This window comes from Corvus cornix, chromosome 8 (assembly GCF_000738735.6).
Source record: "Corvus cornix cornix isolate S_Up_H32 chromosome 8, ASM73873v5, whole genome shotgun sequence".
NCBI classification, from domain to species: Eukaryota; Metazoa; Chordata; class Aves; order Passeriformes; family Corvidae; genus Corvus; species Corvus cornix.
In genome coordinates, this window is record NC_046338.1 from 22,780,388 (window position 1) to 22,796,611 (window position 16,224).

The following is a 16,224-nucleotide window of genomic DNA, read 5'->3' on the forward strand; positions in this document are numbered from 1 at the left end:
TCTTTAATTCTAATTAAAACTAGGGGTTTACTTATTATTTGGCTATAATTGGAGAAATTGCTTGTCCAGATGAGAGGTAAACACTTCCAGTCCTGCCTATAGGCTTTTTGTGCCAAAGCTTCTGAAATCCAAGGAGGCTGAGGCTCATTTTCAGCACTTTTTATTTTGAGGTTACCTGGGGGAAGGAGAAAGGCCAGAGAGAAATGTGTGGTGCTACTGCTATCAGAGTGCCCTGTTAAAGATTTGATCTTCCTGCTGTGGTGTGGGCAAACTGTTCAGTAAGAATAACTCTTTTGGGTTTTTTTTCTCATGAAAGTTATATAGGTAGCATCCAACAGGTATGTACATAACTAAACTTACTTATGGTTTTTAAAAACGTAATTTTATTTGCATACAGAGTCTGTAAAAGTTTCGGGATCTCCAATACTTTCTCTCCCTCATGCTTTGGAGAGTCCTGCAAATGACTCTCCAAATGAATGAGAACAGCGAGATTATGGATTGAAAAATTGATTCAAGATTGATAGAGTTACATACATTCTGATACACTTTGTTTTCAGACCAGTTTAAGAGTCTGTATTGCTGGGGGAGTAAGTTCTCCATTTGAACAAAACCCATAGAATCATGACCCAAATCAGGCAAACAAGCCAGGTGAAGGCAATTGATAAGTAAATGAGAGGATAAAGGATGATAGTTAATCAAGAAAACACCTTCCAGTTTGTCTCACAGAGCTCAGAAGTTTTCAAATTAGGACAAGACAGGAGGAAAAGAAACTGGAAGTCTGGCCATCACCGAAAGGAGGTGAAGAGAAAGCAGGGGCATGTAGAGAGGTAAGGGGGTGCTTGGGACAGCCTGGAAGACTGAAAGCCTGAGTAGAAGGCTCATAGTGTGTTCTCTAAGGCAGAACAAAAGAACAACAGCAACACTTAGTGACAGGACAGGGAAGGACAGTTAAGGGAAGGGCTGGAACAAGTCTTGATGCCACTTTGAAGAAGAATAAGTAGAGAATTCAGAGTGAAAGCTGTGGTCTCCATAAACTTTTGTACTTCTTATGCTGGAGACAGCAGTCATGCATCTCCCATGACATGAAGTTTATAAGCTTCTCGGGAGATGAATGGAACAAGAAATTGAAGGCTGGGTAAATTAATCTAGCTATTAATTATTTTTTTCCTTTAGAAAGAACTAGCGGGTGGGGTTGACAGAACAATACTGTAGCCCCAGAAGCACACAGTCCAAGCCCAAGTGGTTTGCGGCTGTGCTAAACAGTGCAGGCTTGTGGTAGAATAAAGGCAGGTCTGAACGCACCTCTGTCAGGATTATGGTTAGCTGTAAATCCGACACTTTTTCCCTGTAAGAGCAGAGCTGTGCACACCAGTGGAGGTTACTTTGCCGCGGGCGGTAGAACGGGGCCGGCAGCGGGACCGAGCGCTCGGCGGGCTCGGCCCTGGCCCTGCCTGGCGGGACCCCCTCCCCTGACCCGGCCCTTACCGGCGAAGCCCGACGGGACCCCCTCCCCTGACCCGGCCCTTACCGGCGAAGCCCGGCGGGCAGCGGCAGATGTAGCCCTCGGCCCGGTCGTAGCGGAAGGCCGGCGGCAGCCCCGGGACCAGCCCGTAGTGGCCGGCCCAGGAGCGCTCCACGCAGTGGCCGCCGGACAGGCAGGGGTTGCTGCGGCACTCGGCGATGTCCTCCTCGCAGCGGGAGCCCGCGTACCCTGCGGAGACACCGACAAGGTCAGGGATGTGACACTGGGAGCTCCCAGCCCCCGCCGTGGGCAGGGACACCTCCCGCTAGACCAGGGCGTTCAGGCCTCCATCCAGCCTGGAACACTGCCAGGGATGGCGCAGCCACTCCTTCTCTGGGCAACCTGTGCCAGGGCCTCACAGTAAAGAATTTTCTCCTAATATCTGACTTAAACCTGCTCTCAGTTTGAAGCCATTTCCCCTTGTCGTGTCACCACATTCCCTCTCCATATTTCTTATAGGCTCCTTTCAGGTATTGGAAGGCTAGATGATCTTTAAGGTCCCTTACAATCCAAACTATTCTATAATTCTATAATTCTGTGTGCTAGTCTTCCCTTCCAGACCCCAAAATATACACTGTGAATAGTAGCTGCACACGGCTTCAGGCTTTGTCGTGTGCTGAAAGTTTTCCTCAGCTCCTTGAAGGTGTGACTGTTCCCTTGCAGCTCCCCGCCAGGGCTTGGCAGCAGGACATTGCTGCGGCTACTCTGCATTAGTAAGCTGAGCTGTGCCGTGCCATAAAGGATTTGTTTGGGTCTTTTTCAGGCACTAGCATGGAGATTTGCATGGGTAACAATTGTGGTGTAAATACACTCTCAGGTTGTGGGAAGGCAGGGGAGGGCAGTATAAATCATTTGGTGTTTGTAAAGTGTTTTATCTGGAGGTTGAAGTGCTACAAGGATCCCTGAATTCTGGAAAATGTGAAGGGTTCTGCCTAATTTTTCCTTATCTGTTGCACCAAGACTCGTGTAGTGCAACAACACTGAGGCCTTTAGTCCTCACAGTGCTGTCTGCGCTCCTTCATCCTCAGTAAGATCACAGACATAAACTCCTTAGGGAGACTTCTTGTAGTTTGTGTGCTGGAAGAGTGGTGTAGTCTCTCAGGAGCACGGGGTCTGTGTCCCCCCCTGGGGTGTGGGGCCTCTTTGCAAACAGCTGGATACACAAGCAGTGCTGGTAGAGAACACAGCCTGTGGGTTTCAGTGCCCACTGCCAGACAGAAGTTTTTAGACTGGTTTCAAGGTTGTGTTGATGAAGACTGAGAAAAGGGTCGGCTGCAGCAGTGATGCATGTATCACATGGTTTGAAGGATTAAGTAACTGGGAGATGGCTCCCAACATTGACTTATCTCCTGTCTTGGTACCATAATACTGATGCTTTTTGTTTTGCCCACTTCTGCTGTACAGGAAAATCAATTCTTAGCTGCAAAAGCAAGCAACTTACCCAAAGGGCTCTGCCTTGTGACGAGTGAAGCCCAGTGTAAACACAAGCCCATAGAGTACTTTTAAGGTTATGGAGATTTAACCTTTTATTGTATTAGGAAAAAAAAAAAAAAGGACACCTCTACTACTACTCAAGGAATATTTATAGGAGAACCTGGAGCGTACCTGGCCAACAGTGGCACGTGTAATTGTCAGCGTGGTCCTCACAAGTGGCGTTGTTGTAGCATGGTTGTGACCAACATAAGGGAGTGAGGGTCTCGCAGTGCAAGCCCATAAATCCAGTGCCGGTGCAGTTGCAGCTGTACCTACAACACAGAATGCAATGTTCACTCAGGCTGGAAGTCAAGAGATCTGGGCTTTGTTCCCAAACATGCACAGGCTTCTTGTGTAGCCTTGGCTAGCAGCTCACAGGGTCGAGGCCAGCTCTAGACCACCACCTGGTGCTTTAGGAGAAACCGCAGAAATTGGGAACCAGCAATGAGCTTTTCCCTGAAGTATGTGGTTTTGTCTGGGGAAAAAGAGCTGCTTGTGAATTCAAATTGGTTTTGACAGAGCCCTGAGAATTACTGATCCTTCTTTTTTCTTCTTTTTTTAATTTTTAGGAGAAAAAAAAAAAGTTTATGTCATTTCCAATGCTTTTTTAAAAATTTTATTTTGTAGGCTTAACATTATTCAGAAAATTAAAAGGGGGGAGGCAGTGTGTTAGTATCCCTTACTTTTGGACTGGTAGAAATTGAATTGCCAGCAAAATAAGAGATTTTCTGTTCCTCAACTAAATGATTTTTTTTTTCCTAAAAACCAGCCTTTTATTGTTAGGTTAGAACAAAAATATCAGTTGTTTGCTTAGTCCCAATAACAACAGTAATACAGCTCCTTTTTGATAGCAATGTCACTACAACAAAAGTAAACAAACAAGTGTATATGTAGAAATGAGCAACATGCAGCTATCAGTAATATCTGGGAGTTAAAAAAAAGTTTGCATTTTTTTTTTCAGGAGAGCTGTTATAAAAAGTATCATTCCTGTTCTTTGGTCATCAAGTACAAAGTTAAGATGTACATGTCATATGAAGAGGCTTTTGCAAGACATGTTAACTGTGCAGGCTTGTATGATCTTGGTCTAATAATAACTATAGGAAGCAAAAATTTATTCTTATTTTTTCTTTTACATTAAAATGATAAACCATTATTGTACAATTGCATTCATGGGGCATTTTGCTGAACAAGACATAAGTATACTTATTTGATAATTTCTGTGCTCAATATCCGAGTCTTAGACTTGGTGTAAATATATGGAGAGAAGGTGAAATTGTTGAACATAAAGCAACATCAGAGAACAACTGGCTCCCGCAGTCTAGCGGACCAAAAAGTGTAAACTTTTTACTACACTGTTTAAGTGTGTGCATAAGCAGAAACTTCTGGCAGGCCAGTGTGTTACTGGTGTATGGATTATTCTTAAATCAAAGTCAGAGATGACTTAGACCAGGTGGCATTTGAATTTTGGATATAAAAAGTAATGAGGGAGATGTGAATCAGAAAAATAATTTTCATTCTGAAGTATGTTCTCAAACCAGAAATCTCCTTCTTCTGCTGAGTTTTTAGTACGTTTCTCCCATGCACCTTCAGTTTGGTGCTGTTCAGCTTTGTGGTGAAAGCTTTTTTTCCTGGCTGTGTCCAAGCTACTTTTCCCTTTGGTTCAGAATCCTGGAGCAGTGAGGAATATCCAGAACTCACTGCTTAATGTGCAGCCCTACCTGTGTGTCTTTTTTCTTGGGTATCTTTTAGCATTTGACATTGCTGGCGACCTTCAGGGATTCTGGAAGGTGCCCTGCTTGTGAGCAGGCGACAGCTGAGCAGGCAGATGGCTTTTTATAGTAAGACAATTTTGATCCTCTACCTAGCATATTTTTTTGACTTCTTGTTTGATGTTCTCACAATCTGCAGAAAGCAATACATGTAGATGTTCTTTCCTATGGAATCTCCTATGAACATTAGAGCTCCTGGCAATATTTCCTATAGAAAAAAATACATGGAGCATGCAGAGGTATCCTCTGTGCCTAGGCACACTAGGTTTTGTAGTCCAGCTAAGTCTGTAAATTGTTGAGTTTAAATAAGAACATTCACTTATGTGAAAATGTTTCTTTAAGAGATCAGGTCATACTTTGTTGCATTCATGAAACATCGCTGGAAGATCAGTCTGAAATTTGGCAGAGAATTTGGTTTGATGTTTGTGTTTACAGCTTTTTGCACTAAATTCATTGCCTTGTACACATTTCTGTGAGAGCTGGTGGCAGACACCAAAGCCTCAGCTGTACTGTAGATTATTCAGAAAAGGAAAACTCCTGCGTAAAGACCACAATTCTTCATTTATCCCCAAAAATACACATAAGAAAGGAAATTGCTGGGCACCCTTCTGTTTTGAATTGCTTTGTTGTCCATTCCTTTCCATCACATAACAAATACGGAAAGAGCTCCAGTTGTTCTCCAGATACCCTGCAGTATTACAAGCCAATTAAAATTGGTCTTGCATGTACCCCAGCTTTAGAAGCCAGGAGAAAACTGAGCAGGATTAAGTCTGGCCTGAATGAGCATCCCAGTTGTTCACCTCACATGTGTATCCTCAAAAAGCTTCCAGGTTACTACACAGGTCTGTGAGCGAGTCAGGTCCAAGGTGACCCCCTCTCCCTGCTGTCATGCTTTAGCTACACTGGAAAATAATAAATTGCTTTGTCCTGCTCAGAGCTGTTCAGCGCTGCTGAAAAGAAGCTCCACAAGGTGGGTGCCATGTCACCACACTGAACAAAAGCTCATTCCCAGAATATGATCTCTTCCCCCCTTACTCAAGGCAAGCATGTCTTTTGCTGGCGTGACTTTTGGACTGATTTTTGGGGCACCAAAGTCTTCAGAACTGCTCTATAAAAACTGGAAAATACGCAATAAAGGACAAATCCTATACTGGCAAGAGGAGCACCTGCATGAATACACTTGGGAACTTTCAGACTGAGCTTATATGTGTGTTCAGTTAGGGAAGCTCGTGCTGAGTCAGAAAATCCAGTACTGGTGAGTGAATTTCAGAGCTCTGCTTAGACCTCTGCGTGGGGCCAGTAACTGTAGATGGAGAGTCTCACTTTTCCATTGCCTTGTAGTCTCCTTCTTTTTTTATTACTGTTATTATTTTTTTGCCCATGGACTGCAGGTTGTTTTGAAAAAGTAGCTGTTGTACTGTATACCTGTAAAATTTCTGACATATTTCCTAATGATATGTATTACTATGGTTACTGTTACTACAGTTTTTCTCTGCCTCTCTCTTCTAATCCTTCTGTCTGTCAGTGTGGGCAGCTGCTGTTAGAAAATTCAGTTTTATACAATCTCACATCTTTCTTGGAAACTAAAGTTTGGTAAGCATTACAAACAGAATTCATATCTGAATGACAGTACTAACAGCCAGCAAAACAGCGTGTTGTAAATATTTAAAGTACAAATGTGAAAAATATATTTATTGGTCAGTCTTTGCCATAAATGTTGTGTTGTCTTACTGGCTCTGACACCCGACTGGTATTTTCTAATCCTTTTCAGATCGAAACTGAAATTAGCACAGGACCAAGAGGTGAAATGTAGAATTTGGAAGGAAATGAGCTAGCCGGCAGGGCAGGCTCCCGTAGCGTTGCCGTCGGCAGAGGCAGGCACCAGGAGCACCAGGCTCAGCCCTGCCCAGGGCTGGCAGACCTACCCGTTGGCACCGTCCGTGCAGTGTCCCCCGTGGAGGCAGGGCTGGCTGGAGCACTCGTCGATGTCGGTGTCACAGAGGTCCCCGAGGAAACCCTGCGTGCAGGAGCAGGAGAAACTCCCCAGGGAATCGTGGCAGGTCCCCCCATTCAGGCATGGCTGGGACAAGCACTCATCGATTTCCAGTTCACAGTTTGTACCTTCAAAAGCAGAGAAAATAAACCCCAGGCTTAGGAGACAGCTTTGGAAATCTCGGCAAGGACTGCCTGAAGTACAATTGTCACATAATAATCCTTTTTCTTTACACAATTGCCTGGTTTTTAAAGGCATTTCCTCCTCAATGTGCTTTGCAAAACTAGTTTTTTCAAGGCTGGGCAGAATTTACAAAAGAACAAGCCAGCTGTTTTCACAAGAATTGGTTAAATAACTTTTTCTGTTAGCTTGGACACGGAGGCAGGGTGAACTGATTTTCAGTTTATTCAAACGATGCTACTATCCTATTTACATAGTACAGAAGTGACCAGTAGTTCATTGATCTTGTAAGAGTCCATTTAAATTTGGACTTTAAATGGACAATTCACAATTGATTGAATTCATTGGGAAGTGTCTTGTTTAGCAGTGGATTATTGGTTAATTTTTTTAAGGCTCATCCATGTTCAAATAAATGGGTCTGTGGTGCCATGTTTGCAACTGGTTGGAATCTTGGAGTTGCTCTTCAGAGATAATTGATGGAAATAAATGACTTCTAATATGAGTTTACAGCTATTTATGATGGTTGGCAGGTTAAATATACACTCCTTTTTCTTACCTCTAGCACAGTCCAGAAGACACTAAGAAAATTGAATAATTAATGCCTTGCAGCTTTGATTATTTCAGGCTTTTGTATGCTTATGCACTTAATTAGTGTTTTGAGCAATAGAGTAATATTTTCAAATAATTTTCAACTGCCAAATCAATTTGTTTTGGTAGCTACAGTATCAGCCACAAAACAGATGCAAAGTGGCAAATTATAATGAAGAAGCTGCTTTGAACTGGATTTCCCTATTTTTTTATTTGGCTTATCAAAGTAGCAGCAGTATTGAAAAGTTTTCAGGGGACTTTCCTACTTGAAAGAAAAACTGCAGCCCTGAGAATGGGGTTTTTTTTGTTGTTGTTTTTTCTTTGTAAAGGTGAAGTTTTCAGTACAAGATGATGGGGTAGACTTTCAAAAGAAGGAATGTTTGATGGTGAGTATTACCCTTGCAATTTATGTACAAGTTCACCTCTAATTCTCTCTTTATGCTTTTTACCAGCTCTGCACTGCTGTAAAATTTGTACGTTGTAACTCTGAGCATCTTTCTTAAAACACATAGATTGATAACATTTAGCACTGTTACTTCATGACTAATTTATTTTGATGCTTGTGAGCATCTTCATTTTAAAAAAATAAATCTGTACTATGGATGGGTACCAGGAAATACCTTAAAATGCCAAACCGAAATTTGCAGATGTTGACTCATAAGCATTTTTCATTGTATTTAAACATTAAAGTGCAAGTTCCTATTTTCAGCAGTTGAGAAATAGTTCCTTGAGCCCACATAGTGGATGGGGAAGCTGCCAGTGGCGTGCCTCCAGTTCAAGGTTCAGTGCTCAGCTAACCACTACTTCCAGCGGGAGCCTGCCGCGAGAGCCCGGCACAGGAACGCTCTCTGACGGCTTTATGGTAATGTACATTACAGCCAGATATAGTAAGCAGTCCCTCTGTGGTCATTGCCCTGTGAATTCACTGTAATTATAAACAATGTGTTTGCAGAAGTGTGTCTAGTGACCGTAAATCTGCCAGAGCTTGTTAACAGCTTACTGCGAACACTAAAAATCATGTGACAAAACAAGCCCTGTTCAACTGATCCTCAGCTCAGCCAAATTTAAAACTACAGGCCTGAGAACAGCCTGACAATTAACATGAGAACATAGCGTTGTTGTTTTGGTTCATGTCTTTAATCTATCAAGCCCAGTAACCTGCCTTCGGCAATGTTGCCTCAGAAGAAAACTTCTCCCTGTATAATGCATCCAGCCAATGCGATCTGCCATGCAGACGGGGGGAATCCCTTCCTAGCCTCTGCTGAGTCTGCTGTCAGGCTTTCTTAGATGTGTAGGAGAGAGATGAAAAGATTAGATCTGCATTTTCACCTCAGTCTAACGTTCTGTCGTAAATATGCTGTATGCCAAATATCATATGCCAGGCGGGAAGGAGAGCGCCAGGGAGCCCCACCACAGATATTGCACAGGGCTGCACCACCACGAGCTGAGGCTCCCCGGGGTATCCTGGAGCAGGCTGCGCGTCCCAGCACGTACCAAACCACACAAATGGTTCGAATTGAAAAGCTGGGAGGGTAGGGGGAAGTCACATTTGTAACTTGTGCAGTTTCTCTGAAGAACCAGGGTCATTTCTTATACTGCATGCTTCTCCAGTGAGTCCTACAGTTCACTTCTTTCTACAGCCCCAGTCAATAAAAAGTAAATGCAAGTGAGGATGAAGGACACACAGTCAATGTTTTCAAACTCGCGTATCTACAGAGAGAGTATAAAATCACTTTCTGGTCAAAGATACTCGGGATTTGCTGGCTCAGTGTACTTCCGTGAGGACCTGCACATTTTTAGTATGGCTGGAAACTAATAACAAGGTCACCTTTTCTGCTCTCCTGCACTAAAGTGCTGTACCCGGGCCCAGCAGGTACAGAGGGCTGTCACCAAATTCCTCATTCTGCATATAGTAATCTTGTGTGCCATTATTAGGACGGAGAGTATCATGTGGCTATTTTATAGGCACCAGGTTTGAAGGGACAGGAAGAGTTACATCAAAAATTAGACAGAGGGAGAAGTTGTGTTTCTTTGATCGAGGCTTGTCCCTTTTGAGCTTGGGAATCTCAGCAGAGCTGAATACCTGGCCTGGCTAGGACACAAGATGGGGAGTACTGATTTGGAACTGGAAAGGTGAGGAAGGGAATGGGGTTTGCACTGCTGGCAATTGCTGTTGGATAGATCATGTTGTTTGCTATTACATCCACAATGACATGGACATGAGCTTGCTGGGAAGTGAGACCTCTACCTGAGGTATTTCATCCCATGGTAGAGCTGCTGTGCCTCTGCTTGCCCTTTAGTGCCTGAGATTTATTTATGATGCATCTACCCTTAATGCTTGCATGGCACATACATATTGATGAGAATACTGAATGAAAACTTGGAGATCTATCAGGAGCAATTTCCTTATGTTCTACAGACATCATCCCAGCGATAGTTACCTCATAGTAACAGGTAATGCACAAAGAACAAATCCAGCTCATTGCACCTATTTTGTCTGCCACTGAAACTCTTTCTCTTGCTGTCTTAGACCGAGGCTGGGTTTTGGAACTGCTGTGCACTCCTGAGAGTTCACCCTGGAATGTTCACTGGCAATGGAGTACTGGCTTCAGCAAGGTAATTAAAGCACGTAGCTGTGGGTAATAACAGGCTCTTACACCATGCTCTGTTGGGGTGAATTAAAAGCAAGTGCAATTAGCCCAATGGAGGAAAAAATGCAATTGATTAGGGTAGCCAGCAAAACTTCAACAAACCAATTGAACTTCATTATTTAACAGCTGTGTGACACATGTCTTGTAAATAATTTCACACATGCAGAATTATCATAGAAATTGCAGATTTCATGCTAAATTTTCCAGTCTCTGGCTCTTGGTATGTTCTAAGCTCTTCCATTTGTATAAGAATTATGTGTGACATTTCTCAGCTATTTTAAGAAGTGCTGCAGCATACCAGTCACACAAAATAGCAGTAATAGTCCATGAAACAAGTGCAACAGCAGCCAGTAACTCATGCATTTGGTTAGCATTGCAGCTGTAGATTTACTATACCTTCTTTACCTGCATATCAAGAGACATAACCCTTTTTTACATCTTAGGGAAATGAGATGAGGCTGGATGACTTCCCACAGTAATTCATGGTGTCAGGCCGGGATAATAATGGTTGGCAAGGTCCCCTGACGGGGTAAATGAGGGGTTTTATTACCACTGGGGGCACCTCGAGGCTTTCATCCAGTAATCCCTCTGGCTTGTGCATTTAGCAAAACTCCCAGCAAGGTGTAAAAAAACAACAAAAAAGAATGCTTCTGATAAATCATTTTGTTAAGTAGCCTTTTAAAGCTGATGTTTTACTGCTGGAGGAATGGTCTGATACTCCTCTATACAATTCCTATGATTAGTCTCTGCTGCTGGAAGTGGTGTTGGAGCTGTATGTCAAAACACTGCAGCCTCTTCTGGTGTGTATTTTAGACCTCTTCTCCTTCCTTGGTCCTCTCCTCATTTCTTAACTCTGCTTGTGCGAAGTGTGGAGCTTTGGTGATTTTTTGGTGAGAGAAAGAGCACCAGCTTGGGCAACAGCAGAATTTCATGACGAAAATGGAGCAACTCCAGCAGAGTGAGTTTCCATCAGCAGTTTGTGTTGACCTAAATTTTCATTTCTTTTTGTTTGGGCTTTACTATTTCATTGAGTTTTCTCTCCCTTTGTCTCTAAGGTGGATATTCTGCCTCTTTCAAACCAAGTTTCTGGGCTGTGGATCTAGGCCTGGACCCCACTAACAGCGCCAGTTAAACAAATACAGTTTCCTGAATACAACAGGAGGTCTGGGCTGAGTCTGATCATTGCAGAGTAACCATGCTGCTTGTTAATAGGTTTTTCCTTCCTCCTGCTCTTTGGCTTTCCCCCAGTTGTGTAGTTTTCTCCTCAGCTGGCCTGGGCTCCGACACCCGCTGGCAGCAGCAGGGTGGCAGGAAGGTAACAAGCTTCCTTCAAATAACATTCTCCATGCTCATAAGGGATATTAACCGAGGGCTGCCTTCCAACGAGTGCTGTGTTAGACACAGGAAAACTGCTTTTTACCTCTGACTTCCCCTCCCGCATGGGGATTTGGGGACGGAGCTGTAAACCACATCTCTTATTTCTTATTCATTTGACTCACTTGAAGCAATAGCTGTTTTTTCTCCCCTTTTTGCCGTATGACTATTTCTTTTCCTCTGCTTACCTGACTGGCAATCTGTCACTAAAATGCCTCCCCTTTTCTCCTTTTAATGATTCAGTGTGCTACCTCTCACAGTCCTACCCCTGAATACAGCTTTGAAATTTGAAGGGAGCTGTCTTCCAACAAGAATTATGTGCTTTCCAGTAGAGGAACTAGGGAAGAAAAATCACACCTGTACTTTAAAAATGGAGCTACATAAAATGGGAGTATCAAAAAATGGGCAGTTTGGGAACATAACACTTTTCTTTCTATGTAACTTGCATGCTGTTCTAGTTGCAAATGAGTCCTTTGTTTCTGGGAAGGACAGAGGAGAGAAATTTAATGTGAAATGTCTAGGTTTAAGGGTAGAATTTGTCTACTTGGATCTAATTTTTAAATCTGTCAAACATAGGTTTTGATCTTCAGAAAGAAACTAGACATAGCACTCCAAAGAGAGCATTTTGAGAATGTTTCTTCTAAAAGGAAAGCCCTGTGACATAGCTTGGTGTTCACAAAACTGCCGTGTAGATTTTGGTAAATGTGAGATTTCTTTAATCCTTCTCTTTCTGATATCAGTAGTTCACAGTGATGTGGTCATCCATAATGTACCAACAGCCACCAGTGCCGAAGCTGAAGGCAAGGTGGTAATACAGATATGGCTAAATACATGTGTGGGTGAGAGAGCTGAAGTTGGAAGGTGAGTTGTGATGGTTCTACACAACGCAAAGGATAGGTTGCTTTAATAGTGCTTACCTGTGTAGGCCAGGGGACAGAGGCAGTCATAGTGCCCTATCTGGTTGAGACACGTTGCCCCGTTCAGGCACGGATCTGAGGCGCATTCATTCACTTCCAGGTCGCAGTGCTTGCCCTGGTAGCCTGGGACGCAGAAGCAGGAATACTCGTCCACGCCGTCCCTGCAGAGCGCTCCGTTGCGGCATGGCTCGGAGGTGCACTCATCCAGATCCATCTCGCAGAGCGTCCCGGTGTACCCCGCCCTGCAGAGGCAGCTGGGCCCGGCCAGGCCGCTTTGGCAGGTGCCCCCGTGCTCGCATGGGTTTGTGTCACAGGCACTGTCAGCTCTATCACAGGTAGGTCCATCATACCCAGCAGGGCACTCGCAGGTAAAGCTGAGGTTTCCAGCAGAGCCTAGGCAGGTAGCGTTTTGGAGACAAGGGTTCGAGGAGCAGGGGTTGGAGGTTTTATTGCAGAGTTCCTCCACACTGTCCACTGATGCATCTGCACAAAGGCAAGGGTCATCTTTATGGCCAGCAACACATGTCGAGTTCTTTTGGCAAGAGTTTGACAGGCACCTGGAATCATTCCTCATGCAAAGTGATTCTAGGAAAGAAACACAAAAAATCCTGAGGATTCCACAGCACTGGGAGTAACCAACAGTGAAAGAAGTGTAGTTCTTAACACAAGTGTGCTTCAAAACCAACAGCTCCAGTTGCTGGCTATTGAGAAGAAAACAGAACTGGTAACTGTGTGATGCATTAGTGGACTCGTGAAGGTAAAATGAAAACAATTATGAAAACTTGAGTAGGTTGTAATTTCCTGTTCTCGCCTCTTCCAACAGCCGTGGTCTGGAGTGTCAGGATTGCTTAACACTATATTAAGAGTATAGTTGAGACAATATTGGTGGTTGTCAACTGATATCCAACAATATGGAACACATTTAGGTAGATTTTTATATTTTTGTTTCTTTTTTTTGTTACTAGAGAAAGAAGTTGAACCACTTTTTTCAGTTCAGTACTACTTCTGTGCTGGTACCATTCTTTTGTGGTGGGTGTTTTTTTGCATTAGGTTTCACAAAGCTGTATTACTCAGATGTAGTTATAGCTCAAGTAAACAGTTCAAACCACCAGGCACCTTGATTTTGATTTGCTGATTATAAATAGTAATTTGAGAGCTGTACAGCATCTCCACTACAAAGAATCTCCCAAACACTTGAGATGCAAAACAGCCTTGTGAGAGCCTTCCAGCCTCCAAGGCTGGAAGGACACGGTGGACATGGTGTAAAGATGTTCCTTACTTCCTTACCCTCTGGAAACTGAGCTCCTCTCAGTAATTAAAGGCCACTTGGAGTTGCCTTGCTGCTGTAAAGAATGAAAATAGCAAGAGCTACTTCTCAATTCCCAGTCAAGGAGGGTGAGTTACCAGCATTGTTCAGAATCCACATCTGGGATACACTGAAGCAGCTGTAGCTGGGCCAAGACTCTATGAAATTAAGCTGAATGTTCCTTTAGGAGAGAAGGCAATCCATAAGGGAAAGACTCATGAGCTGGAGCACAAAAGTTGCATTAAATGATCTATATGGGAGTCCTGTAAATAAATTTTTTTTTTAAATTTATTTTATACTTTTAATTCTGAGTTTTGTTTGGATGTATGAAGGGTATGTGTCTTGTACAACAGCAAAACAGTGTATGTTTGTGCAAACAGGATGTTGTGGATGAGCTGAACTTCTCAGATGAGTTCAGACCCATCTACCAGCAGTCTCTAATTTCTTCCCAGTTCTTGAACTGACATTCAGGAGAGCAGACACAGTAGAGATGGAGAGGGGGCACTGAAAGAGAAATGGTGAGCAGAGATGGAGACTCTAATAACTGGAGATAGACCAATGCTGATAAAGGCCTGGGACAGATCCCTTGAAAAGTGAGAGGCTAGGGTTGGTCACCTGAGGATAGCAACCAACCAGCCAAACATGGGGGTCTGTCAGAGAATATAAACTCATACATTTTAATCTGTTTTTTTCCTAGGAGGAGGAAGCGGAGGAAGAAAGTATCAGAAAGCTTAACTAGTTTAGGAAAGACTGCTTGTGTAGATTTGGCACTAATATAATAAATGGAAAGGCTGAAAAATTATCTGTGCATGACTGCTGTGCTTTCTGACTCGAGGTGTACACAGGAGCAGCAGTGCCTCTAAAAATTAAAAGCACCAATCTGAATGAACTTGATGTTCCTTAATAGGTACTATTACTGAGCCAAATAACTAATTAGTACTTGTTTGAACAAGGGGAATAGAGATTTATGTAGTAACATTGATAGCAACAGTGGCACCATGATTAAAAACCAACAGTGGTCTTAAGGATTACATAGAAAGCAAGCTAAACATTGATTAGCAAGAGGAGAACTGGAGTGTTCTTTGAAGGAAAACAGGACAAAAATAGTACTTCTGGATTAGTCTGCCTTTAAAATGACCATCCCCAAACCTGATAATTATCAGTTTTGGGAGCAGCTGTTTCATCTTAATGTGGTGTTGGTTGCTCTTGCTCCAGCTCAGAGCTCTCACTGAATGCAGAAATTCAAGACATTGGTCATGTGTACTGACCTGCACTACTGTCAGCAGTAATTCAGACCCTTCTCCTCAGCACACCCTCACTTATGTTCTGATGTCCTGGTTGACGTAATTTCATGGTTTACCCATGCATTTAGGTTTTTTCTTTAGCCTGGATAATACAGAGTTTTCTGCAATCTATTAATTACACTTAAAATGAGCAAAACTGTGTTCCTTAGCAAATTCTGCATCCCGCATTTTCCTTGCAAAATTTTAGAGAGCTTTCCTTTCAGTCTGTGTACCTACTTAAAGTTCAGTAAAGTGCGTGTTTGGGGAAACATTGCAAATTTGAAGAAACTAATTATGATCAAGTTATAATGTTGTCTAACTGTTGTACTGTGTAAGCTACAAGAGGTGAGGTCAGTCATTCAAGTGCTTTCTTACACAGGACCATGGTGACATGAGAAGCTATGTAGTTAATTATTACTGCTTTTCCAGAGATAATTTGCATGCAACAGGCTCAGTTTGTTATAATGACTGTGAGAGGACATGAAGCTTTTGCCAGTCTGCAGTTTTGATAGCAACAGAGAAGCTGTGAGCACTGGTTAAAAACCTTCATAGCTCTCCGAGGCAGTAAGAGTGGATGGAAAATGAGGGAAGGGAAAAGACAGCCTTGAAAGTACAGTCTGTATGCAGTGAAGGCAACCAGTTTGTCTCCAGGGTGACATCACTATGGGAAAAACACAAAACAGAAAACTTTTCCTGGATTTTTTTTAAAGCACTATTTTAATTTCAACTCTTGTAGCTTTTATAAAACTAATTTCTTATGCAGAAATTGCCAACAGACAATTCAATAAATCCAATACTTCCTAGAGGATACTTTTGTCTGATTTGTACAACAAGTTCATAGTGAAAGAGTAACATTTTTTGAGTTCTATCTTAATTCTAATGCACTGTGCCATGTTTTTTTATGATTTGTACAGTTTTTGAGGAACACAGGAGTTCTGAAGGTCTTAGCAGAGATGCAGCCGTGCTGAGTTTTAGCTTACTTGTGGTTTAACAGCTGGGACCAAGAACTTTTGTTAGGAGTACTCTGTAGCAGTTTGTCTCAGAAGCAAAGCTGCATCTCAAAAAAGTAACCACCAAAAGGTATGCAGTTATCACGCCATGCTTATCAAATGGTATGCAGTTCACCAGGACGTTTCCATGACTTTTGTTTTTTTTAAGGATCATGTTC

General features: G+C 42.9%; 1 protein-coding gene and 1 long non-coding RNA gene across 2 annotated transcripts in view; one reads left to right on the plus strand and one right to left on the minus strand.

Moving 5' to 3' along the window:
- The window catches only part of CRB1 (crumbs cell polarity complex component 1), a 100,809-nt gene that overhangs the window by 60,372 nt on the left and 24,213 nt on the right, over positions 1-16,224 (minus strand). The window contains exons 2-5 of the mRNA XM_039555980.1: positions 12,468-13,052; positions 6,690-6,885; positions 3,128-3,267; positions 1,529-1,711 (exon numbers count right to left, since the gene is read on the minus strand). Of these exons, the coding sequence (XP_039411914.1) occupies positions 1,529-1,711; positions 3,128-3,267; positions 6,690-6,885; positions 12,468-13,052 (1,104 nt within the window). The remainder of the gene's footprint in view (positions 1-1,528; positions 1,712-3,127; positions 3,268-6,689; positions 6,886-12,467; positions 13,053-16,224) is intronic.
- LOC120410378 lies at positions 7,041-12,844 on the plus strand. Its single transcript, XR_005602492.1, has 4 exons — positions 7,041-7,911; positions 8,235-8,387; positions 10,056-10,141; positions 12,568-12,844. It is a non-coding gene; the product is annotated as an uncharacterized LOC120410378 (long non-coding RNA).